General features: G+C 37.4%; 2 protein-coding genes and 2 long non-coding RNA genes across 6 annotated transcripts in view; 2 read left to right on the forward strand and 2 right to left on the reverse strand.

The window, feature by feature from the left end:
• LOC106094637 (probable E3 ubiquitin-protein ligase HERC4) overlaps positions 1-19,159 on the reverse strand; it is a 58,171-nt gene extending 39,012 nt beyond the window's left edge. Inside the window, exon 1 of one of the 3 annotated variants that reach the window (XM_059362053.1) lies at positions 18,640-19,159. The gene's annotated coding sequence lies outside the window, so the exon portion shown is untranslated. Of the gene's footprint in view, positions 1-15,032; positions 15,969-18,639 lie in introns of those variants that run through there. The other 2 variants (XM_059362052.1, XM_059362054.1) reach the window with 2 other exon arrangements.
• On the forward strand, positions 13,692-15,427 carry LOC131994909 (uncharacterized). Its single transcript, XR_009396946.1, has 2 exons — positions 13,692-14,645; positions 14,739-15,427. It is a non-coding gene; the product is annotated as an uncharacterized LOC131994909 (long non-coding RNA).
• Positions 17,285-18,772, forward strand: LOC106094788 (3'(2'),5'-bisphosphate nucleotidase 1). The gene is made up of 2 exons (XM_013262027.2): positions 17,285-17,509; positions 17,560-18,772. The coding sequence occupies exons 1-2, from the start codon at positions 17,396-17,398 to the stop codon at positions 18,343-18,345; spliced, it is 900 nt and encodes a 299-aa protein (XP_013117481.1). The 5' UTR covers positions 17,285-17,395; the 3' UTR covers positions 18,346-18,772.
• A 1,694-nt stretch (positions 19,160-20,853) lies between the features above and the next one.
• LOC131994910 (uncharacterized) lies at positions 20,854-21,492 on the reverse strand. Its single transcript, XR_009396947.1, has 2 exons — positions 21,182-21,492; positions 20,854-21,083 (listed from the first exon to the last, which is right to left on the reverse strand). It is a non-coding gene; the product is annotated as an uncharacterized LOC131994910 (long non-coding RNA).
• Positions 21,493-24,888: the final 3,396 nt, after the last annotated feature.

The raw sequence follows: 24,888 nt of genomic DNA on the forward strand, positions 1-24,888 counted from the left end.
AGAGAACGTACTGCGTTAATTGTCTTGCAAGAATCCACAGATTCCGTGATTGTCGATCCCGCAATATGTGCAGAAGATGCGGAAGACCACATAACTCGTTACTTCACCCCTATTACTCTAAACGAAAAGGTAACCAAACCACCAACAACAGTACCAGGAGCGACAACAACAGTAGCAACATTAATAACACCGGCAACAGCGACTGCAAAACCCAATGTGAACCTTGAGCAAATCAGAAAATTTTGTCTGAAGCTATTCGTGCTTTAGCAACCGTTCAATGTTCGTCTCACCCATCGAGAAATTATGCCAAACCACCGACATCTCATCTTCTCTCAGCTTAATAAAGGCAAACACATCTGGTGATCCCACAACCTACAACAAATACAGTTCACACATTGATTTGCAATGGTGGCGACCAATAGATTCCGCAACCATTATCGTGCTCCACTAATCCCCCCATACTCCAATCAAGTTTAGACACATCGTCTGCATAGCAGACGGGTTCAAATTCCTCCTCAGTAAGCATCCGTTATAGGTTATTTATGGTGGTCACCCAAAAGAGTGGTGATTAAATGCCCCCTGTGGCGTGCCCTGTCCCGCTTTCTCCCTTATATTTATGTCATGGGACCCGCAATTTTTCCACATGTTATGGTTTATCTCGTTGAGTAAAAAGGACGTAAGGCTTAGAGTCCTGTAGGCTTTTGGTGTCGTTTAACTTAAATTTTAGGGTTTGGGTATAAACATCACCGTTGCCTCCTGCCAGGCTTTCGAAGTAGGCACGACGAGGCCCCACATAATAGGCCACTTTTTTTGGTAACGCCGGAAATATTCTATCAGTTTCGGGTGACTTATATGGTTTGAAGCTCCTCAAGGCTTCCTTTACTATAAATTCTGTTACGATAAGCCTTCGATCAACATCATTATTCCAAGATTTCGGTGTCTCCGTGAGTCCCGTCGTATCCTGTGGAAAATGCGCTTTTATCAAAAGATTCAACATGTCCAACGTTGTTTCTGCTCTCACTCCCATGTCGTCTACTAACGTTTCAGAATGGACATAGATTTTTGAGAGAAACTTTTTCATCTTGGCGGCGTCATTACCGCTATCGACCTGGTCGCAGAAAATCTTCCAGAAGGCACGTTTTGCTGCTCTGTTAATCTTTTTGTATTCCTTGAGCCATGTGGAATACACATCCCAATATACATCCGCTTTCTTACGACGTACTCTGTTAAAAAGTCTGCGGACCTCTTTCCCAATGTTGCGAATCTCCCCGGTGCACTAGTGCAGTCGTAATCCTGTTAACATTGTCGTCAATGTTTTCTATGCTTGGACAATTTAATTATTTTATCCATGGCTTCTTCGGACCGTGCTATTCTAAGCCTAATGTAACAAATGTCTGAGAAGGAATGCTCCTTGGAGACCCTCTAATCTTGAACCTTATCGATTAGATTTTCCGAACATATTGTCACATCTACAATTTCCTCCCTAATCCTATTGACAAGGGTAGCGGTATTACCAATGTGAAGTGCTATAAGGTCGTTAGTATTCACATCAATAAGCGGGGCTTGGCCTGCCCCATGGTATTATCCCACGAATTGTGGTGAGAGTTCGCATCGCACCCTTCATGTCTGTTTTGCCTCTTTCTCACCAACCGTTGCATCTCCGGGTAGCGGTGTCGGAGAGTTGAAAGGCACATAAAGTGATGCCAGGTATGCTTCACCGTCTCCCTGTCTCAGCAATGTTGTGTCCGATGTTGACAACTCTGGGAAAAATATATAACATAAATTTTTATGACAAATAACGCATGTCCTCGGCCGAGTACCAGTGTCAGCATAGAATAATTGGTAGTTGATATGGTTCAGTTCAAAAACTTTGTTCCGGGTCGTCCATGGCTCCTGAGTTAAGGCAACATGAATCTTGCCCCTGCTAATTTTCTCTATAAGAGCATGAATAGCTCCTATGGAAGTTTATCCGGATTACCTCAATCATTGGTCCTCCAATAGATGAGCTTCTTGGGAGCGGGTGGTGCCCTATGCGTTAGGCAGCATTGAGTTCTCTGTTACAGCACTGCCTGATCAGCATTAATCCATCCTAGTTTTCCGAATCTCGAGAAAGTCGTTGATGGTTCCGTCGTCGGTACCCTGTTCTTTAGGCTGTGTAGGATCTCTCGCCCTGCACTGCCTGATGTTATAGAATTAGGATATTCGCTTATCCTAGTCTACCCAATATTGAGAAAGTCGGCGATTTACTCGTCGTCGGCCCCCAGTCCGTTAGGCGTTATTGAATGTCCCGCCACCGCACCTCCTGATGGCTCAATATGAGGATATTTGCCTATCCTTGTCATCCCAATTGTGAAAAAGATGGTCATGGCCCCGAAGTTCGCCATGCGTTTAGTCTTAGCCAAACTTGTCAGGGAGACTTGATCAATGCCATCCAAAAGGAGAGTTCCGTCCTCCTTCTCCTCCCTGTGAAAAAACCTCTCATTTCTCCAAGGCCAACTTTTGGTTTTGCTTGTTTAAGACTCGCGACTTCGCCCCACATCCTTGATGAAAACCGTCGTCTTTGTGAGCTGAGGGATTTCCATCTTTCTCACAAGGTCGAGCTTTGCGCCCTAGGGAGTGTGGATACACCCAACGAGCTTTTTGACGGTATCCATACATTCCGCTGACGCAAAGCGCAGCGTTAAGAGATCCGCTCTATACTCACAGCTCATAATTCGAATGGTTGGACCGCTTTCAGAGTTCAATACATGTTCGGGAATATGCGCGAAAGAAGATAACAACAAAGAGAATCGAAACAAAAACCTGGCATCTTAATACTGTGTTTTCCATACCACTCCCCTAAGTTGGTTCATGTCTGGTATCTTGTCCACATCTAAGTACCAGTATCTGTTGGCCACGAAGGCCGGGCAATGACATAGGAAATACTTAAACGTCTCATCATCTTTCCCACATGCTATCTCTTGCCGCACCGATTTTGCATAAGCGAGCTCGTAGTCCTATATGTCCCGTTATGATACCAAAAGCTATAATGACCTCCTTCTTAATTGCTGTTAGTAATAGCCTCGTCATGTCACGATCAGGATGACCCCATAGGATTTGCTCAGTCCTACCAACTGTTTCGCTGTTCCGCGGTGTTACATGCGCATTCTTCGCTCACTCCCTTAACTTGGACTGCGTCGACCCGAAATGCTTCGGGTTAATCAAGTTTATTGACGGCAGTTCTCAGGCCTTCATTGTCAAATCGTCTGCCCTTTCATTCCCCCTTACTCCGCTATGGCCCGGTATCCAAACGATGCGGATTTTCCCATCCTCAGAGAAGGCGTTAATCTCCTTCTTACACTGCAAGACTGTTCGTGACCTTACCGTCCTGTTATTGCCCTTATGGCAATTTTACTGTCCGTAAAGATATTCAAATTCGACGTCCTCGCGTTGGTACCACACATTCTCACGCATTCCGTGCTCGCCCGGATCTCCGCCTGCAGGACCGTATTAATGTTAGGCAGCCTAAAACAGAGCTCAGTCCCTAGGTTCTCAATGTAATTAAAAGTGGTGTGTCAAATTGGCTCACCTTCATTTCCTCGTGAACAGGCATATTTCTGTCTTCTCTGGGTTAACACTGAGACCACTGCAGTTACCCCAGTCATATGCCATATGCAAGACCCTTTCAGATCTTCTGCATAGCTGGTTCGGATCCTTACCCCTAAGAAGTATTATAACATCCTCTGCATAGCAGACGGGTTCAAATCCCTCCTTAGTCAGCATCTGTAATAGGTTATTTTTGGTGGTGAAAGCTTGAGTAAGTCCAGTCACTCATTTGAGTGACATTAGGGTTTACACGGATAGAAAAATGACGGTACTTTGCCAATACCGCCTGGTATTTTTTTTCGGGTCATTGGCAAAGATTTTTAATACCATTTCGTATCAAATCAATACCAGACAAAGGAGGCTATTAAGAGTTGACGGCGTCACACTTGTATTCTTGTCATCGCGCAAGAAGTGTTGTTGAGCTTTGCACTTAAAATAATGACGCCTTTATAAAATATTTGTTAAACAAATAAATAAAATGTTTTTATTCAATTTTAGTGCATAAAACCTGTTCAAATACTCGAAAGCGGTGATAATGGAAATAGTACAAATTGCAAGGACATTCTACATCAAAAACATGATAGTCGCTTGTGTGGAAAACGATGCTGTGTTGGTATATTCATATGAAAACCACTTTTGGGAATCAATGGAAATGGAATCAATTGTTGAATACAAAGAATTGAGGGTGGTCACTGTTTATCATTACCTTTTATAATTATTAACAGATATAATTAAAATTATTTTCAATAGTTTTTTTGGTTCATTAGGGGTTGGAATAATGACCAACGGTTAAGTAATAAAAAAACTAACGGCTTGGTTCTAAAACCAATAACAGATTGGTATTAAAATCAATACCAGTTCGGTAATAAGGCTAATACCAAACGGTATTAATCATTTTATGTTTCATCCATACCATCCGATTTGTTTTTGTACCATACGGTGCTGCTTTACTATCATATGGTACTGAAATGAGCACGTTTGGTATCAACTTTTCTCTGGGTGTACTATTCGGCTTTTCACCTGAACAACTGTCAAATTCCATATAAAAAATTCTTAATGAAAAATGTTTGAATTTGAACGTTGCATTGAAAAATGCAACTCTTCACACAAATCCCTCAAAAGCAACGCGGTAAGCTGGATGCACTTATAAGTTGAGATCATGCGAACAGCTGAGTACAATTTTTTTATTTTTGTTTTGATTTTGCAATAAATCAAATTATCAAAGGCTTGATAGCACAGCTGGAATTTTTTTCTAAAATCTAAAATACATGTTCTATTTGATCCGATATTCCACACATAGAGGCTTGTACTAAGTTCTTTTTTTACGGAACAATTTCCGAAAATCGTTCTTTCGGTGTTTTGACAATGTTGATTTTTTTGGGTTTCTTTGGCCAAAATGTTGTCATTTACAAATAAAAATTAATATGGCATCAAACAATTTATCAGCTGCTTACGTGCATGTGTACACACAAATGCGAGTCGTACTAAAATTCATATACAGCGGTCAAAAAAAGTATTCATCATTCAATGTTTTTTTTTTTTAATAAGTCTACAAAAGACAATTGGAATAAAAACATATTAAACTAATGATGCAGTAGTGCTTGTGTGATATATATGTACACAATTTCATTGTTTTTAAAGAAAAAAATAGTATTTATTGGAACAAAAAGGGCCATTTTACAGCTGAGCACAAAAAATTAAACAAAAAAAGTATTCATCATTGCAAAAAAATAAATAACATAATTTAAAAAAATTAATACTTTGTTATTCGACCACCGCGTCTTATAACTTCTTTTAAACGGTTTGACATCGATTGGACTAATTTAGCGGTTATATTTTGGTCTATATTAGTCCATTCCTCCATTATCACCTGTTGCATTTGACTCTTGCTCGAAAAATTGCGCGTTCTCAATTTGCGTTCGAGATGTTCCCAAAGATGTTCAATTGGGTTCAAGTCGGGACTTTGAGGAGGAGTTTTAATGACTTTGGGGCAGTTATACAGCATCCACATCTTGGTATTTAAAGCAGAATGTTTGGGGTCATTATCTTGATAATATTGAAAGTTATTACCAAGCCCAAGTTTTACAGCACTATCTTTTAAATTCCTCTTTAAAATGTCAATGTAATACTTATGATCCATTACTCCATTAATAATTTCAAGATTTCCCGCTCCTGAAGCCGCCATACACCCCCAAACCATTAAACCACCTCCACCATGTTTTACAGTAGCAACTGTGTTTCGTTCTTCAAGCTCTGTATTTGGTTTTCTGTACACTATGACCTTTCCATCGCACCCAAAAAGATTAAACTTGCTCTCGTCTGCAAAAATGACTGTTTTCCAAAATGATTCGGGCTGTTTTACATACATTTTTGCGAAGTTTAGCCTTTTCACTCGGTTTATTTTATTTATAAAGGGCTTCTTACGTGCAGTTCTTCCTCTGTAACTATGCCTTTTGAGTGTATTTCGAATTGTTTGTGTAGTAACTTCCTTCCCTAAATATTCCATAGTGTTTTTACGAAGAATGGTCGCATTTGTCTTCGGAATTTTCTGAACTTGGCGCACTAGCCAACGCACATCTCCAACTGAAAGTGCTTTTGGTCGACCAGATCTTGGTTTATTGTCAACAGTTTTCGTTTCTGTCCACTTTCTGATGATGGATTGTATAGTAGATCGTGGTCTATTTAATATTTCACTGATAGTTTTTTGAGTTAAACCATTCCTGTGGTGTTTTATTATCAAAACTTTTACCTCATCAGAAACCTCGTTTTGCTTACGACCCATTTTGACAAAAACTATATTTTCAATGAAATTAAATATTTGCTGTCAAGGGCAAAGCCTCCTTTACTAAATAAAACAGAAAAGGGGGATTCCCAAATAATATTTGAATTTGACTTTGATGATAGCACATCAATGATGAATACTTTTTATACCCTCCACCATAAGATGGGGGGTATACTAATTTCGTCATTCTGTTTGTAACTACTCGAAATATTCGTCTGAGACCCCATAAAGTATATATATTCTTGATCGTCGTGACATTTTATGTCGATGTAGCCATGTCCGTCCGTCTGTCCGTCCGTCCGTCCGTCCGTCCGTCCGTCCGTCCGTCCGTCCGTCCGTCCGTCCGTCCGTCTGTCTGTCGAAAGCACGCTAACTTCCGAAGGAGTAAAGCTAGCCGCTTGAAATTTTGCACAAATACTTCTTATTAGTGTAGGTCGGTTGGTATTGTAAATGGGCCATATCGGTCCATGTTTTGATATAGCTGCCATATAAACCGATCTTGGATCTTGACTTCTTGAGCCTCTAGAGTGCGCAATTCTTATGCGATTGGGATGAAATTTTGCACGACGTGTTTTGTTGTTATATTCAACAACTGTGCCAAGTATGGTTCAAATCGGTCCATAACCTGATATAGCTGCCATATAAACCGATCTTGGGTCTTGACTTCCTGAGCCTCTAGAGTGCGCAATTCTTATCCGATTGGAATGAAATTTGGCACGATGTGTTTTGTTATGATATCCAACAACTGTGCCAAGTATGGTTCACATCGGTCCATAACCTGATATACCTGCCATATAAACCGATCTTGGGTCTTGACTTCTTGAGCCTCTAGAGTGCGCAATTCTTATCCGATTTGAATGAAATTTTGCACGACGTGTTTTGCTGCGATATCCAATAACTGTGCTAAGTATGGTTTACATCGGTCCATAGCCTGATATAGCTTCAATATAAACCGATCTTGGGTCTTGACTTCTTGAGCCTCTAGAGTGCGCAATTCTTATCCGATTGGAATGAAATTTTGCACTACGTGTTTTGTTATGATATCCAATAACTGTGCCAAGTGTGGTTCAAATCGGTCTATAACCTGATATAGCTGCCATATAAACCGATATTGGGTCCTGACTTCTTGAGCCTCTAGAGGGCGCAATTCTCATCCGACTAGACTGAAATTTTGCACATAGTGTTTTAGTATCACTTCTAACAACTGTGCTAAGTATGGTTTAATTCAAGCCATTACCTGGTATAGCTGTCATATAAACCGATCTTGGGTCTTGACTTCTTGAGGCTCTAGAGTGCGCAATTCTTATCCGATTAAAATGAAATTTTGCACCACGTGTTTTGTTATGATATCCAACAACTGTGCCAAGTATGAGTCAAATCGGTCCATAACCTGATGTAGCTGCCATATAAACCGATCTTGGGTCTTGACTTCTTGGGCCTCTAGGTCTAACCCGGATCATATCTTGAGCTCTAATAGCAGATTTTTCTTTCTTTCTTTTCTTATATAATTTTTTGCCTAAGAAGAGATGCCGGGAAAAGAACTGACAAATGCGCTCCATGGTGGAGGGTATATAAGATTCGGCCCGGCCGAACTTAGCACGCTTTTACTTGTTTGTTCTGTTTTTGGTGTTATTATATAAAATTGCATTTTTTGCGCTAATTAAATTTATTTTTTGAATTTATTTTAAAACATATTACGAAAAATAAACTATTGCATAAAACTGCATTATTTGTTTACTTTAAATTTTCTTCAATTACCCAAAATAAGTGAATTTATTATCAATTTTGCTAATGATGAATACTTTTTTTGACCGCTGTATGTATTGTTATTGCAACCAAAAACCACCCCTTCGTAATTAATAAATAATGAAACACAAAACAATTTAACAAGAGACAAATGCAGCATTAATTTGTAAATATAATTAGATTTTCTGGTATTTTCACTGTTATAAGTAATATAAGCCCATCTTTCCAGAAGCCTTTGTCGGCATCTTCCACTTTTATCGAAATATTGTTGTTGTAATTGCAAGACCAACAACACATTCTTTCACAAACCTTATCTTGTTCGTACTGGTTGATCGAGTTGCTTGTTGTGAAAGAAATATTTATTTTCTTTCGTATTTTTATATTTAAAAAATAATTTCTTATTTATGCATCCACAAACACTTTATTTTTTTCCAACCAGAGTACATACGAGCAACATCACTAACATTTAACAACAAGTTAGAATTAGAAGTTTGACAACCGTGTTTATTTTGCTTAAAGAAATGACTTGTTGCACAGCGACTGTGGTTGTGCTCTCAAGGGGCGTCCTAAAATGTAAATTTTGCCTACATGAAAAAACAAGTTATGACGAAACGAACACATTTCGGCAAATTTTCCGTTTATTTTTTTATATGGAGTTCAACGCGAAAACCGATATAGTACTGGCCTTAAGCAACATAACAGTGTTTTATAGATGAAAATACAAATATAAAACACATTTGAAGAAGATAAGTCGTAGAACTAAGTTTATTTCTTAACCTCTTTGACATTTCAATTTAGGCATTTGCCACTGAAGGTAGTTTCGTTGAGGCAATATTGTTGTTGTTGTGCTAATGGCGCCACCTCTTAATTGTACCATGCAGGGCGGTAAAGTCAAAGAATTTCTTGATTGAAAGAAAGATATTTACGTTTACAGGTAGTGGCAGTTGCCGAACAACAAAATATTGAGTGCACTATCTGTCAAAATCAGCGATTAGTGCAACTCTGATTTTGGGTATGTTACTAGTTCGCGCCTTTTCTGTTGTTTGTGTATGCAATGGTTCTAAAATATAATACACATACAACAATAACTCGTCGACAGATGGTGCACTTCACGAAAAAAATTGTATTGTACTTTGTTTACGGTACACTACCTGGTAATTAAGTCATGATAAAATTTGCGTGTTGAATTTTTGGCATGTTTGTTTGGAGAGTTGCATTTTCAACTCGAAGTTCCTCTACGCACTCATTCTGTTTTGGCCTTTATGTTTTCGCAAGTGACCTAGCATTCTATTAGTGAATACATGTAAAGTAACTTTTCATAATATTAATAACTTTTTATCATGAATATAAAAATTATATTATTGAAATATGTTTACGTAGGTATACAATGAAAACAGTCTCATTTCTGAACATTTGATGGGGGAATTTTCCAAGTCAAGTTCAAGTAAACTACTTAATGTATACTTGGATGAGGTACAGCATTTTGCCACTATTTCGCGTTTGTTTGTTTGTTGTCTATTTTTGCTCACATTCTGTCGTTGTGTGCAAAAGAAAGAATGAAAAAACACAAATGTACATACCTATGTGCATGTTTTACATTACAACAATGCACAGCATGCACAGTTAGATCTCTGCGTCATTCATTCTACACAGAGAGAATTTTCCTTCATAATTGCAATGATCGGGTTTCAAAACCTTTTGTTTATAAATATTATGAAAATTCTTAATGAAAGAAAATGTATGAATATGATCGTTTATGAAAAAAAGTTCTTATATTTATAAAACTTTGTTTCATACATGTAAAGAAACTTTTCATAATATTAATAATTTTTATCATAAATATAAAAATTATGTTATTGAAATATATTTACGTATGTATACAATTTCAAAGTAAAGTTCAAATAAACTACTTAATGTATACTTGATATTTCCAAACTTTCCAGCAATCTTGCTGCCCACAAAACTGACGACCATAAACAATTTGAAATACTGAATGTGTTAAGTAATTAAGAAATTAAATCTACGCCACAAGTAAGCGCAAAACAAAATGTAAACGAAAATCCAGCTAAAGTTGAGACAAAAAAGTTCTGGTGCCCACCGATATTTTTACACAACGTCAACATCAAGGAGCTTGTCGATGATCTACGAACTAAAATCCCCAACAGCTCCATTAAAATAAAAAATGTCAACAAAAACAAAAGCAAACTGTTCTTCTCTGATGTAAAATTGCATACATCAATATCAACCCTCCGTGCCAACAACACCCCCTCTCATTCCTTCACCCCTACGTCTAATTCTGACATAAAGGAAATTTAAGATGAAATTAACAGCATTTCACCTGACACTGGCTTGTTCCTGGGGATTACTGAACAAGGTTATCTCGTTGGAGCGGCCAAAAAGAAGGAGTGAAACACAATGTCACATGTGCCAAAGATAGGGGCACGTCACACGAAACTGCAATTCGTTCTTTAAATGTGTTAAAAGCAGCAACCTTTAATGTTAGTGGCGAAAGCCCGCGTTTAAAAAACGATGAGTCCGCCCCATTCTTTGCAAATTGTAATTAAATTGGACTCTCAGCGAGCTGGAAAGACTGTCCCACATACAAAAAAAAAATTGAGTAGTTTTTTAACTTATGTTAGAAAAAGTACGTCTTATGCATAGTGTGATTATTTATAGGCCTGATGGCTTCGCATTGCATGAAATGAAATAAATAAATAAAACTACATGGCTGCCGGCCGAGAAAAAATTGGCAACGCCATAAAAGCCAATGCTATTGCCCAAAACAATGTGACCAAGGTTGTCAACACGACAAGCATTACTCCTGGTAAGTCCTTCGCCAATCATTTTAGTCCAAAACCTTACCAATCAAAATCTCAGATCAGAGCATGAGGAACTAACCCTCGAGCAAGAAATCAATCTATTCCTAATGGAATATCAGAATATGCCAAAGGCTGAAGCCAAAGCTGCGTTTTTGCTCCTTCTTAAAAAAGTAAAAGACAACAATGACCCATAGATCCATAAATCTTTTTACTTTGAACCTTAGATCCTTAGGAGATCTAAGTCGGCAATCGAACTGAACAATACACTGTTAAACCATAATATTGACTTCGGTTTTATTCAAGAAAAGCCTTATCCATGACAATTCTTCAGTAAGCGTTGCTATTGCAATTAAACAAAATATTATTACAACAGAATTTTTGCCACCGATTTAGGATTTAACTCGTCTTTTGCTCAAATCGAAATAATCTTAAATAACACCAAAAAGAAAATTTTAATAGGATCAATTTACATTCTATGTAATTATGCCTCTCGGAAACTTAATGCAGATCTGCAGAAAATCCTTGACATTGTTGGAAACTACGACGGTTTCATCCTTAGCTGTGATCTTAATTCAAGAAGTCCTTTTTGGGCTGATAACTCTGAAAACTCTAATGGGAGAATTTTAAAGGACTGGTGATTGGATAACGCTTTAGACGTTGTACGTATTTGCGATGTCTTTCCCTCATACCCCAATGGCTCCTCTTATTTTGACCATTTTATGATCCGCCCAAACCTTTTAGATGTCATTAACACGAATTATAAAATTGAAGGCCTTCCAACATTTTCGGATCATTTTCTAATAAAACTGGAACTGATGATCGATTTTGCCGAGATTGTATCCAATTCGCCCCATACTTACATATCATACAAGAATACAAAATAGATGTCTTTCCGGCAAGAAGTAGAATCTGCCTCACAACGAATTATTCCTACAATAAACAAAAACCTGGTTAGGCATGAAATAGATTCATTAATCAATGAATTTATTGCCATCCTTTCGGTAATTCACGATGTTCACTCTGAAACAATATTGCTCAAGGATAGCAAACTTCCTCTCTCCGAGGAAACAAAAAACTCTTTAAAATAAAACACCGATGGCAGAATCAATTTAAAAAAATGTTCCAACGTTCATTCCAAACAAATAATACTTCTTAAAACAATAATTAAGGAACTTGAAAACATCGAAAAAAGTCAAAATTTTGACAAATAGCTGAAAAATATTAAGCGAGGACCATTTGCTTTCAAGGAAGTTCATAAAATTGTTGAGAGAAATAAATCATCCACATGTTATAACATTAAGCACAATAATACTACGGTTTCAAACAAAACTGATATTGCTGAACATTTTCAAAAAAATTTTCTATCCACTTTTCGACAAACATCCCCTGCCGATCCAGTACATGTTGAGCACAAGGGTGCTTAACATGTGTCATCAGTGCCACAATATATTTTCTCCTTCTGTGACAGTTTTACATCGATCGACAATCTAGATTCCTTTCACTTTACTAGTACCGATAAAGTTAAAAACATCATCTATAACATAAACAACATGAAATCTTACGGCCCTGACGGCATTTCTGATTTCATTTTAAGAAAATTACCTTCAACCCCTATACACCTTTATATTTGAATCTGTAACAACTGTATAAATAATTATTATTTTTCTCCGGAATGGGAAAAAGCCAAAATAATTCCAACAAAAAAATAATCAAAACAGCAAAGCCGTATCTGAGTTTGGTCCGATCTTATTGTTGTCGAACATTGGCAAAATACTTGAACAGATTCTGAAAGAAATGATAGAAAACGAATTCATTATCAATCCAATCTCTGACTACCAGTTCGGATTTAAAAAATCTCACTCCACTCAACATGCACTTATAAAACTTTATTCGGATAAAACAAGGAATGTTAAAAATAAGACTTGTACCGTGGCTATTGCCTTGGACATAGAAAAGGCATTCTACTCCGCATGTCATAATTTTCCGTACAAATTCAAGACGTGCAGAAAGTGGGGTACTACAATACAGCGTATTAGCACCACTTTTATTTAACATTCTTCTCTACGATTTCCCACACAGATTTCATGACTCACAGGCCAGTCTATATGCGGATGATTTTTTTGATTTACGCCCACCATATGTCGCCATTACAAGCTACGAGAAATGGTGTCACACTTAAATCTAATCAAAAGTTACTACAATAAATAGGGCAACAGAATAAAAGCCACTCAATAAGAAGCAATATATGTCAGAAACGCCTCAGGAAAATGTCCTTGCTATGTTGTACCGGAAAGTATAAACCTTCGCCTAGCCCTTGACGTAATTGCTATCCCCTTTAAATCAAGTTTAAAATACTTAGGTCTCAATTTCAGCATACTGATGACATTTAACTGCCACGCCAGATCTGCACTACAAAAAGCAAAACTTATTTCAGCATCCATTTCAGGACTGCTGAACAACAAATACCTGCCACAGAACACAAAGCTTTTACTATACAAGGTCGCCATCAGGTCTGCTTTATTTAACGGCTTTCCTATATGGTTCTCCATTTCCCCTGTAATAGCCAATGAAATAGAAATCTTCGAGCGGAAGATTCTGCGCAAATGCGTCAATATGTTTAACGAAAATCCAACAAAAAAATTCTCCAAAGCACATACATATATTCCAAACAGCAAGTGTTCAACCTCTTTGTAAATATGCCTTTTCGCAGCGGCTTAAATTTATTGAAGGCCTTGAATTTAGCGATAACTTCCTTGTTAATGAAATTTTTAAAATTGAAAAAATCTGCGGTTGACTAATTCTGGTTATCTCTCTCCAATAGGCATAATCAATGAAATTGCTGACAACGACCCTTACGAGCTACCGCAATTCTACGTCAAAACGTCTGGTTCACACAGAGGCTGATACTACAAAACAAATAAATAATAACAGCATACTAATAATGCTGATCTTTCATAATAGCAGACTCATAAGTTATAGAACAAGTGGCATGTATATGTAAGTATATGTGTGTCCTGTCCTGGTCCAATAAATGCAAGAATTTCCTGACCGCTTGTCGCTGTGCTGGCATGGTGGCGTATGCGCGGCTAGTGCCCGCCGGATGGGGTGGTTCTTTGCGCAAGCGTGTCACATGAGCAGGAACAAAAAGTTTTACATGCCAGGCTTACTATGTAAAAGAAAAGGGATGTTTGGCCCGAAAAAGAAACTACTAACCTAAGATGTCTAAATAAAAATGAGGAAGCACCACACCTACCTTTTGGAAGCCTTCTCGCCTGGTGTTCTGGCGAGGATAATGCCCTCCCTCTGGAGTCGGAGCTCCACCATAGCAACTTTCAAGTCAGTTGCCCCGTACCTACCTCTTCACCTTATCACCCCCTTCCCATCTCCCTCTTCTCAAGATCTACATGATTTCAATAAAATTCATCGTCTTTTCGTAAACGTTACAAACATTTCAGGTAGTTCCTTTATTTATAAAAGATGGTTAATTTATGATGACCACATGAAAAATTCAGAAAAACAAGAGGCATCATCCAAAAATCATAATAAAAAAGGAAACTCGAAACATTAGGTGGGTATGGCTAGCTTCAAACAGATCTAATGGCATCCCATCTCTTCTTTCGGGGCTCCTGCCGCTGAGTAAGTTAGGCTGTGCCCACAATGGCAGCTTACTCCGTCTGTCCGTCTATGTCCGTCCGAATATTGTAAAGTTCAAGGTAAGTAAAAGGGGTATTATAAAAAAATAAAAGGGGTATTTGGAATTAGTTTTCTTATTTCATATCTGATTTTTTTTTCTTTTCTTCTTTTAGGCCTTTACCACGCCCGAAAGGACGGCATCTTCAAAGTACTAGCTTGGAACAAAGATCCCTATGGAGACTTCCTACCTGCCTAGAGAGAGCTCTATCTATTGGGGAAGGGTAAATACCATATAATACTGTGGATGGTATAACAAAAAAAAATAAGTATCCTAGATGAAAAAATGCCTTCCTTTTCAAAAACTAATTTCTTTTTTTTCTCTTTTTATTTTTAGATAATCTGTACGTCCGTCCGTCCGAATGTTTAGTGTTAAGTATAACGAGTTAAGGGTCTATGTAAGCCGTCACCTGGAGCACTGCGGTCTGCGAGCGCTTTTGAAGGAGGTCCCACGCTGGTGCAGAGGAGATGAGCCGTTGGCGAGCAGCGTTTTTTTTTTATTTACTTTTAATTCAAAATTTTAGTTTAAGCTTTAGTTATTTATTCAGTCTTTTTTTCCTTTTTTTTTAAGTTTATAATTAAGTTTCTTTCTTTAGTTTGAAATTTATTTTCCAATAAGTGTTTTTAATTCAGTTCCTTTTTTTTCACTCTTTAGAGTTAGGTATTAATGTAGTTTTAAGAATAGTTTTTATGGTAATTTTAAGGTTATTTGGTAATTCAGTTTGTAAGATGCTTTTTTTTTTGTTTAGCTGTTGCAATTTCTTTTTTCTTCAGTAATAAAGGATTCGAAATTTTCTAAATTGGTTTTCCTCTTTGTTTTTTTTTTATTATTTTTTTTTGTTTCTCCTTTTTTTTGGAATTCAGTTAATTTTTCTTGTTTGTAATTTAAAATAAAAGTGCCCTTTTCAACTTTGGGCTTCTAGAGGTTTTATCCCACTATGGTATTTTTCTTATGGGTTATCATGCACTTGCTATGCAGTCATTGTAGCAATACAACACAACAACACCAACACTACACGGCGGCAGCTGCACTTTTCTTATACTTTTTATGTTCGTTAGGCTCACTTCCAGTTGTCTTCTCGGCTCACCTCCGGCTTGCTGCACAGTCAAAATCCAAAAAGAAAGATTTTTCCTTCTTAGGGCAGAGGCATATGCTGTCATTTGGTCCATCATGGCGCTCTTCCCAGCCAGAACTTCCTCTGATGGGCCAAATGACAACACAACACCAACTGTCCTACTGTCAATCAGGCAGGGGTCGTGGCTCATGCCTAAGCAGTTCGCTATTGTCCGCCAGGTGGCGCTTCGAGCGACATTAAGGCGCACGCGACATGTGTGTGCTCGTAAATAAAAAGAATGAATGAGAATCACAGTTGGTATAGACAAGGACTAAATTTTGTACATGGAGGAGTTGTTTTCGTGTTAAATGGAAAATATATGTATATATAAATATATGTATATATAAATATATGTATACATAAATATATGTATATATAAATATATGTATATATAAATATATGTATATATAAATATATGTATATATAAATATAAGATTTTTTCGTTTGCTTTTTTATATGGAGTTTCAACGCGATAACCAAATATAGTACCGGCCTTAAAGCTGGAGTTACATACCACACGAAGCACTTATGCGTGCTTAAGCAATCAGAGGCGCCCTTATGCGTTATTTGGGTTGAGGTACATACCATGCGTCTTTTGCTGCGCACGAATTTCTAAAAATCAGGTTATTTTTGTCATTTCCAAATTTAATTTCAATGGAAATTGGCAATGATGTGGTTTAATATGATTTTATTAAAATAATTTATCTAATTTACGAACTGCGAAACAAGTTTGAACAGTAAGCATATTCAAATCATATCTTTTGCGCCCTGAAACGCGTTTTAAGTTGAAAGTTGGTTAACTTACTCCGTCATGTGCGTACGTGCATTTGTTGTGTAACTCACACAATACAAACCTATTCTAATTTCATTCACGCGTAAGCACGCATAAGCGCTGCGCGAGGTATGTAACTCCACCTTAAGCTTCTCGTGACAGCAATAAAGACCACACATATTGGACCTTAATCTTCCAGCCTGTGTGGTGCTTACAGCTATCCCGGGCCGGGACACTACTTGGTAATTTCGTCATGCTGCAAATCTCCTCAAATAATTAGATTTGCACACACTGAAAATGTATGGGAAACCTCGTTGCAAAACCCCAGATTTTCGAAATCTCGTCGCTAATTTAGATTTGCTTCAAATATAAACATGGTTTAAGATAATCTGTTGAAATTTTTCACAACTAATGGGTGGTAGCAAGATATATTCATTTGCAGGTAGTGGCAGTTGCCCAACAACAAAATATTGTGTGCCCTATCTGTCAAAATCAGTGATTAGTGAAACTCTGATTTTGTGTATGTTATTAGTTCGCGCCATTTTAAGTTGTTTGTGTGTGGAATGGTTCTTAACTATACTACACCCACACAACCAAAATTCGTTGACAGATAGTGCACTTCGCGAGAAAAAATTGTACTCAGGTGATTACGGTTCACTACCTATATAAATATCGCGAAAAGCGACTCTAGTATCAGCCTTAAAACAGAGTACCCTGCTTAAGTAGTGCGACAAGTCGTTAATTGGCACAAGCCAAAGTACACGAATATACCTAATGCTAGTACCTAAACAGACTTGACAACTGTACAGACCTACTGCATTCAATAGATTGTCTGTTTTAATAAGTAATAGATATAAGTATTAAAAACATTCCGAAGTGGTATAAAATGTCTCAGCCAACACTAATGCGACTTACTGCTTTGTCTATTAACGCTGCGAAACGAGCTGGAGCTATTATTCGAGATGTGATGCAGAAGGGAAATCTAGGAATCGTTGAGAAGGTTTGTTTGTTATATACATATGCACATAAGTAAACGTGTCCGTTTTTAAGGGAAAGGACGATCTACAGACAGAAGCTGATCGTTCGGCACAACGATGTATTATAGCCTCGTTATCTCTTGCGTTTCCGACGATAAAAATAATTGGAGAGGAAGGTGGTTCGGATCTTGACGTCTGTAAGGATTGGTTAGTCACACAAGGTGATGAAGATTTTTTAAACCGGACATGTCCTGAACAATGGCTTGATGTAAATGATAATGAGTTTGTGGTATGGGTGGATCCACTCGACGGCACCTCAGAATATACGCAAGGATTTTTGGATCACGTTACAGTTTTAATTGGAATAGCCGTAAGGAATTCTGCAGTTGCTGGAATAATACACCAACCCTACTTTAAGAACCCTGGTGGTGAATTGGGCCGCACAATTTGGGGATTGAAAGGATTGGGTACAGGTGGTTTTATTCCGAATGAACCCCCAAAAGAAACTTTTATAATAACTACTACGAGGTCTCATTCTAATACTATTGTGCAGGCAGCTTTAGAAGCACTTTCACCCACGGAAATTATTAAAGTCGGTGGAGCCGGTTATAAAGTATTGCTGTTATTGGAAGGAAGAGCCCATGCCTACGTTTTTGCCAGTCCAGGCTGTAAGAAGTGGGACACATGTGCTCCTGAAGCTGTTTTGGAAGCACAAGGCGGTAAGCTGACTGATATTTTGGGATACCACTACTCATACGCTACGGACGTAGATTACCCAAATAAAAAAGGAGTTATAGCCACTGTGAAAAGTGTATCCCACAGTGATGTTATCACAAAACTTAAAAATCTGAATATGTAAATGAATTATTTTATATATTCTTTAGACCAATTTTGTTTTAATGATTTACACTAAAATATAAATCTGCTATAATCTCGTGTTGCGCCATTGTTTCCCAAGAAAACTTGTCATAGATAATATATTCTGAAGCAAACAAACACGTCCATTGATGTATCGCACAGCGATACAACCTTCATTATATGATAACTATTGTATTATTAATAATAAAACTTTTTGTTTGGTTTTGTTGTGCAGTTTGAGAAAGTGTTGCGGGGCTGAATCTTAAACGAATATATTGGAAAAAAATATAGTTACCAATTTATGGGCAGTTTTTTATTGCGGCCATGTGTCTCTAAAAAATGTTGTAACAGATCCTTAATTTGTAAAAGTTTTTTTGGAATTCGTTTGGGTGTAACAGTTTGGTAAATAAAACACTTTAAATTTTTAATGCGGTATTTAAATTCTTAACAATTTTTGCATTCCGGATTGAATCAATGCGATGCGTCCTTCCTCTTCTAAAGGTGTTATCGGACTATATGTTCTTGTCTTATGACATGTTACTTTTTTATCATTGGTATTTTATTATGTGTGTCAAAATTGCCAATTCACCAACGATTCATATTTTTTCCGTCACGGTAGCGAGATACACTTATAAGGTGAAGTCATGCGAACAGCTGAGTACAATTTTTTTTATTTTTGTTTTGATTTTGCTGCAAATCTCAATGTCAAATGCTTGATAACACAGCTGTGATTTTTTTTCTTGAGGGGTTGCTCTATTTGATCCGATATTTCACACGTAAGCAACAAAACAGTGTTATAAGAATGAAAATACAAATATAAAGTAGATTTGAAGAAGATAAGTAGTAAAACAAAGTTTATTTCTTAAACCACTTTGACATTTCAATTTACGGCACTTGCCACTCAAGGTAGTTACGTTAGGGGTAGATTTTTGTTGTTGTGCTAATGGCACTACCTCTTAATTGTACCAAGTCACACTAGTATGTTATTTTTGTATGAAATTTGTTATCTATTTTTGAGTGTTTAATTGTTTACTTATTTTTTAACAGACAAATTGCTCTGCATACAACTTTGAAGGCCGTGAGCAAGCCTTGTCTCTTTCGTTCCCTTAGTGTTTCTAAGACATCAACAATCTCAAAGCAAGTACCTTATATTCAGTGACAAAGAAGGTTATAAAAAGACGTAAATTGTTTTAAGATTTTATTTGTTAACCATTCGATATGCATGTCTGATGTATTTTGACAAAGTAAGAAGTCTCAATAAAAGCAATAACAGTCGGGAGTCGTACAGACCGATCTCCCTCCTCTCACCAGTGGCAAAGACGCTTGAGGCATTACTCCTCCCAAGCCTCGTAGGAGAATTTACATTCGCCGAGCATCAACATGGGTTTCGAAGACTACATAGACAACAACAGCTTTGCATGCCATCACCGCACACATTTGCGTGGCTTCAATCAGCCTAGGTCAGGTGATAGGACGATCCTCGTGGCGTTGAACCTATTGGAGGCATTCGACACGGTCTATTGAGGACATCGCCAACACGTCCCTCCAGCCAGGCCTGAAACGCTGAATTGCGAATTATCTGTGTGATCTCCAGTAATTTGTGGAATTTAGAAGAAGTCGAAGCACCGTAGAGTGAAACAGGGAGTTCCCCAAGGTGGGGTGATATCTTCAGCACTATTCAACCTTCAAACAGGAATAGAGATCGTATCATATGCGGACGATTGTACAATCATAGCATCATGCCCCCACCTATTGTTGACATCTGCGATAGAGCTGTTGTCGCAGAGACCTTCCAAATCATCATCTTGTGAATAGATATCCACCGCCCAGAAGCCTTAAGGTAGATCTACATGATCTAGAGCGTGAGGTTCAGCGCTACAAGAGAGAACCTCTAGATCAAGCTGCATATCAAACAGGTCTAGACAACATTCATGCAGACACGGTAGCAGATGCGGTAAATGACTACGGGGTGAATGTAGTCCTTGGAGAACGACCGCCTCCCATTGCACCTGAAGACATTGACCTCCCCCGGTAAACCAGAGTAGTTCTGGCTCAATTATGTTCCGGCAGATGCTGCCGCCTCAACTCCTACAGAGCAAGGATTGATGCCGACGTGCAAGATGTATGTCCCGATTGTGACCAGGGATCACACGACGTACGTCACCTGTTTAACTGCCCAGCCAGAGCCACTCGACTCAAACCCAGATCCCTGTGGACGCACGCAGAGTTCCTGGATCTGGACACTCAACATAATCAAGCAGACGAAAGATAGAACACAATTAACTGCTACAACAACAACAACGATATTCAACATATTCCTTACAGCGTTCCATAGGGAATCCAAGAGAATAATATACCAAAATGGATTATACATAATACAATTTCAGCGCAATGTACATTTCTTAAAATGTTGTAGCTTTATTAGAACAGATGGACACAAACGTGCATTTACACGGGCATAGTCAAACAGCAATAGAATTTTACGGCGATAAATATATACGAGGGCTGATAAACTGTTATTTAAAATTTTATTCAAAATTTTTTTTTATTCATCAACTATCTTGTCCCCTTCGAAGTAATACTAACATCGTCCTTCCATTTGTAACTCATCGAAGTAATGATTTGAGACCCAAAAAAGTATACGAGGTCTAACCGTTATTTTAATTTTTTTAAGTATTTATTTATGCTTCAATGACTATCTTGTCCCCCTCAGACATTTTTTCCGTCTTCGAAACGCTTCTGAAACGATCATTTTGGTAACACAAAACTTTATACAGCTTCTTTGATTCATTTTTTGGAATAGTTAAACATGGAAGAGCGCACCAAGCACGACTAACCTTTTTATCTGTCAAAAACAAACTGAAAATCCGAAATTGCTGATATTACCAACTTATATGACAGACATGTGAACGAACATAACAGAAAAAAGTGAAAATCGAACATACGTATCTCACGAAATTTGAAAATACCGATTTTTTTTTTACCAGACTTCGTATATACACTTTTGTTAACAGGAGTGTGCTTGTTTAAAATTAAATTTATTTTTTTTTAATGTTTTTTAATTTTTAAATTTTTTTATGCCTGTTAGGGCGAGATCACTAAATTTTACAATTTTTGATTGTTTCTCTTTCGAGACGAGCTGGATGATCGGAAAGCCTTTTCCATTTGCATCTAATATAATATTTATACAAGCTTATATTTGCAATTTTACTTCTTACATTGCAAATTGCAAATGTTGCCCATGAACATTCCACTAATGAACAGGGGTAAACTTCTCACATATCAATGAGTGGAGTCCGATTCAAGTTAAAGCTCAATGATAAGGAGCATCCTATTTATAGCCGAGTCCGAACGGCGTGCCACAATGCGACACCTCTTTAGAGAGAAGTTTTACATGGCATAGTACCTCACAAATGTTGCCAGCATTAGGAAGGGAAAACCACCGATGACAATTTTTTCTGATGGTCTCGCCAGGATTCGAACCCAGGCGTTCAGCGTCATAGGCGGACATGCAAACCTCTGCGCTACGGTGGCTGTAACGATCTACCATATAATGGCCCTATTTGGAATGTAACGATCTACCATATAATGGCCCTATTCACCTTGGAACTGGCTACCTACTGGCCCCAGCCGTGCTCAGTCTTGGGGGGCGTTCTTTCTCCAATAGAAATAGGCATGGATGCAATTACATAAAGAAAATTTAGGTAGCTCTTATGATAATAGACAGATGGAAAGGAAAAGTATAGAAGTCGTAGGAGAATGACGTTAATAAGAAGGCGTGACCAAAGATGTCAATTGGTCACATAGTATCCTACACCCACCCTGCCGTGCAGAAAAGTATCTGAATACCTAACTGCCCTCCAGAGTATCCTTTAGCAAGAGTACCGAACCTTTCGTGATTGAAAAACGGCGTTTACAAAAACATTATAATATATATTATAGAAATTAATAAAAATTCATAAAATTGGTTGAGTGGAAGAGATTAATTAAAATGCAGTGATTCAATGACAATAAATGTAAAATAAAATGTGTATTAGGGTGTAATGAAAAATAAAACGGAATATAAATTATTAATGTAAATGTGTTATTATTCTGAACTTATTTCTAATTCCTAATTGAAATGTTATGACGTTAAATTAAAAAAAAAAAAATCTTATTGAAATGTTATGTAGATAAAATGAGTATTTTGTTTTAATATTCCGAGCATTCTAAAGATTTAACAAATGGAAGAGAAAATAATCAAAGACTTACCGCAATTGTCCCACGTTGTCATCTGGCCAGTTGACGATCGTTGTTGACATGGTAGTTAGATATGGCAAAAGAGGGTTAAACTTTTGAGATGCTCGTAGATAATTAAGTTAAGGTGTCTATGTATATTAAATTAGGGTGAAAGCTTAATCTATTTCATTGATGTAATTCCTGTTAACGCTCCATTAAGACTTGTTTTGACATTATATTTAAATTTGACTTTTTTCACCGTTTTTCTTGTCAATTTTCCTTCAAAATGTTAATTTTGGTTAAAATGTTCCAAAAACGTTCCATTCATTGTTGGAATCGTAAAATCCGGGTAGTGTTCTGGTATCCTTATGGATACCAGAACTATATGTCAGTCCTGGTTGCTTGTAGGGAGAAACAGAAATATTTTCAAAAAAAAAAAATTTGTAATCTTCAACAATCCAATTGACAAAATGCTGGACTCCAAATGTGCCTCCAAATATGCCTATAATGGGGCTATGCGTCCTTATGAGTTGGATTGCGATTTAAAATTCCAATCACTAGCATAAGTTTCCGGGAACCAATTCTTTGCTAATTTTCTTTCTGAAATCCCGAAGTATAAATGCCTAGAATAACATCTTACTTATCATCTTGCAAAAAAAAACAAATTGAAATTATTTCCTTACCTATTCTTGCAAAATTATCCTAAGTTCTTCTTTTCTCCGTTTAATTTTATATTTGAGAAAATTTTCTTATTATTACGACCGAACAGTATGAAATTTGAATTGAAATGAAAAATTATGTACACCAAAAATGAAATTGAATTCAGTCTGACATTTCTTCCAAAGAAAAAAAAAAAAAAAATTAAAATTTTGAGCCTACTACAATTTTCAGTAATTTTGAAATTCAAAGTTCCAAAACTATAAACCAAATGTACATCACAAAATTATCCCCAACTTACAAAAAAAAAAAAAAAAAAAAAAAAAAAGAAAAAAAAACTTTTACTATTCCCAAATATCCTTTAGATGATAAGTACTTGTTTTCCCTGTTTCTAAATCCCTTAGTTCATAATATGCATTCCCTTTCCTCCTCAATACTTCGGCCTTGATCCCACTAGGAGCTAACTTTGAGTTAAATTTTCTCAACAAAGAACTTTTTTCAAAATTTCTTCTATATACGTGTTGCCCAATTTTGAGGTCTCTCCTCCGTGAACGCAAATTGTATACTCTCTGATTTCTCTCATATGCTTCCTTGATCTTTGTCTGAATCGAATCACGCAACAACGAAAATTTGTCTAGTCTAGATAACTCGGAATCATTCTCCTCCAAAAGTTTTAATTTTCGCAAAACCTCATAGTCTTTCCCATGTGTTATCATTTTCTGTCCAAAAATTATTTGGTATGGTGAAGTTCCAATACTCTGATGAACGCTGTTTCTCAAAGCGCAATTGACACTTGGCAAAAATAAGTCCCATTTTGACTGATCCTCTCGCACGAATGATCGGAGAGCCTCATTCACTGACCGGTTTACCCGTTCACTCGCGTTTGATTGAGGACTGTACACTGCCGTGAGTTGTTGTTCAATTCCATGTTTGCTTAGCATCGCCTTGAACTCTTTGCTTGTGAATTGCGAACCATTGTCGGTTACGACTATCTCCGGAACACCATACTCCTTAAAAATGTCGTCTGTCAGATAATCTATAATATTCCTAGACACAAATTTTTTCAAAGGTTTAAGGAAAGTGTACTTTGAGAAATGGTCCAATATAATTAAAATACCGATGTGGCCTTTCTTAGTCCGAGGAAAAGGACCTATCAAATCTATATACAAACGTTGAAATGCACGATCCGTCTTGACCATTTGGCCCATTGGTGGTCGTAAAATTGTTGAAGGAACTTTCGACGTTTTACATAGTTCACAACTATTTATATAGTCCTTAACATCGGTCACTAAACGTGGCCAAAAGAAGTATCGTCGAATGCGTTCTGTGGTTTTTGCAATTCCTCCATGTGACGAGGTTGGCTGATTATGAGCCGCATAGATAACATCGTGTCTTAATTCCATTGGAACAACTATCTTCCAAAGACTTTCATCATCAGTGCCACCTGTAGAAAACTCAGTCCGCTTGTAGATGATTTTCCCAACAACTCTGAAATCGGGAAATTCAGTATCCAAAATATCCGACCTCCATTTTGCATAATCTGGACTGTCAAAATGCGGTGAGTTAAGATCTATTGACGGGAGAACTTCTATATCCACCTCTTCAATGACAGTTTCAAAACTGCGGGATAATGCATCGGGGACTATATTGTCTTTTCCTCTCCGATGCT

The sequence above is a fragment of the Stomoxys calcitrans genome, chromosome 2 (assembly GCF_963082655.1).
Source record: "Stomoxys calcitrans chromosome 2, idStoCalc2.1, whole genome shotgun sequence".
Classification (NCBI taxonomy): domain Eukaryota; kingdom Metazoa; phylum Arthropoda; class Insecta; order Diptera; family Muscidae; genus Stomoxys; species Stomoxys calcitrans.

Excerpts from the sequence above, each read along its gene's own strand:
- LOC106094788 (XM_013262027.2), top strand. The coding sequence starts at position 17,396 with ATGTCTCAGCCAACACTAATGCGACTTACTGCTTTGTCTATTAACGCT. Across the intron at positions 17,510-17,559 it reads ATCTAGGAATCGTTGAGAAG|GGAAAGGACGATCTACAGAC; the intron begins GTTTGTTTGTTA and ends TCCGTTTTTAAG.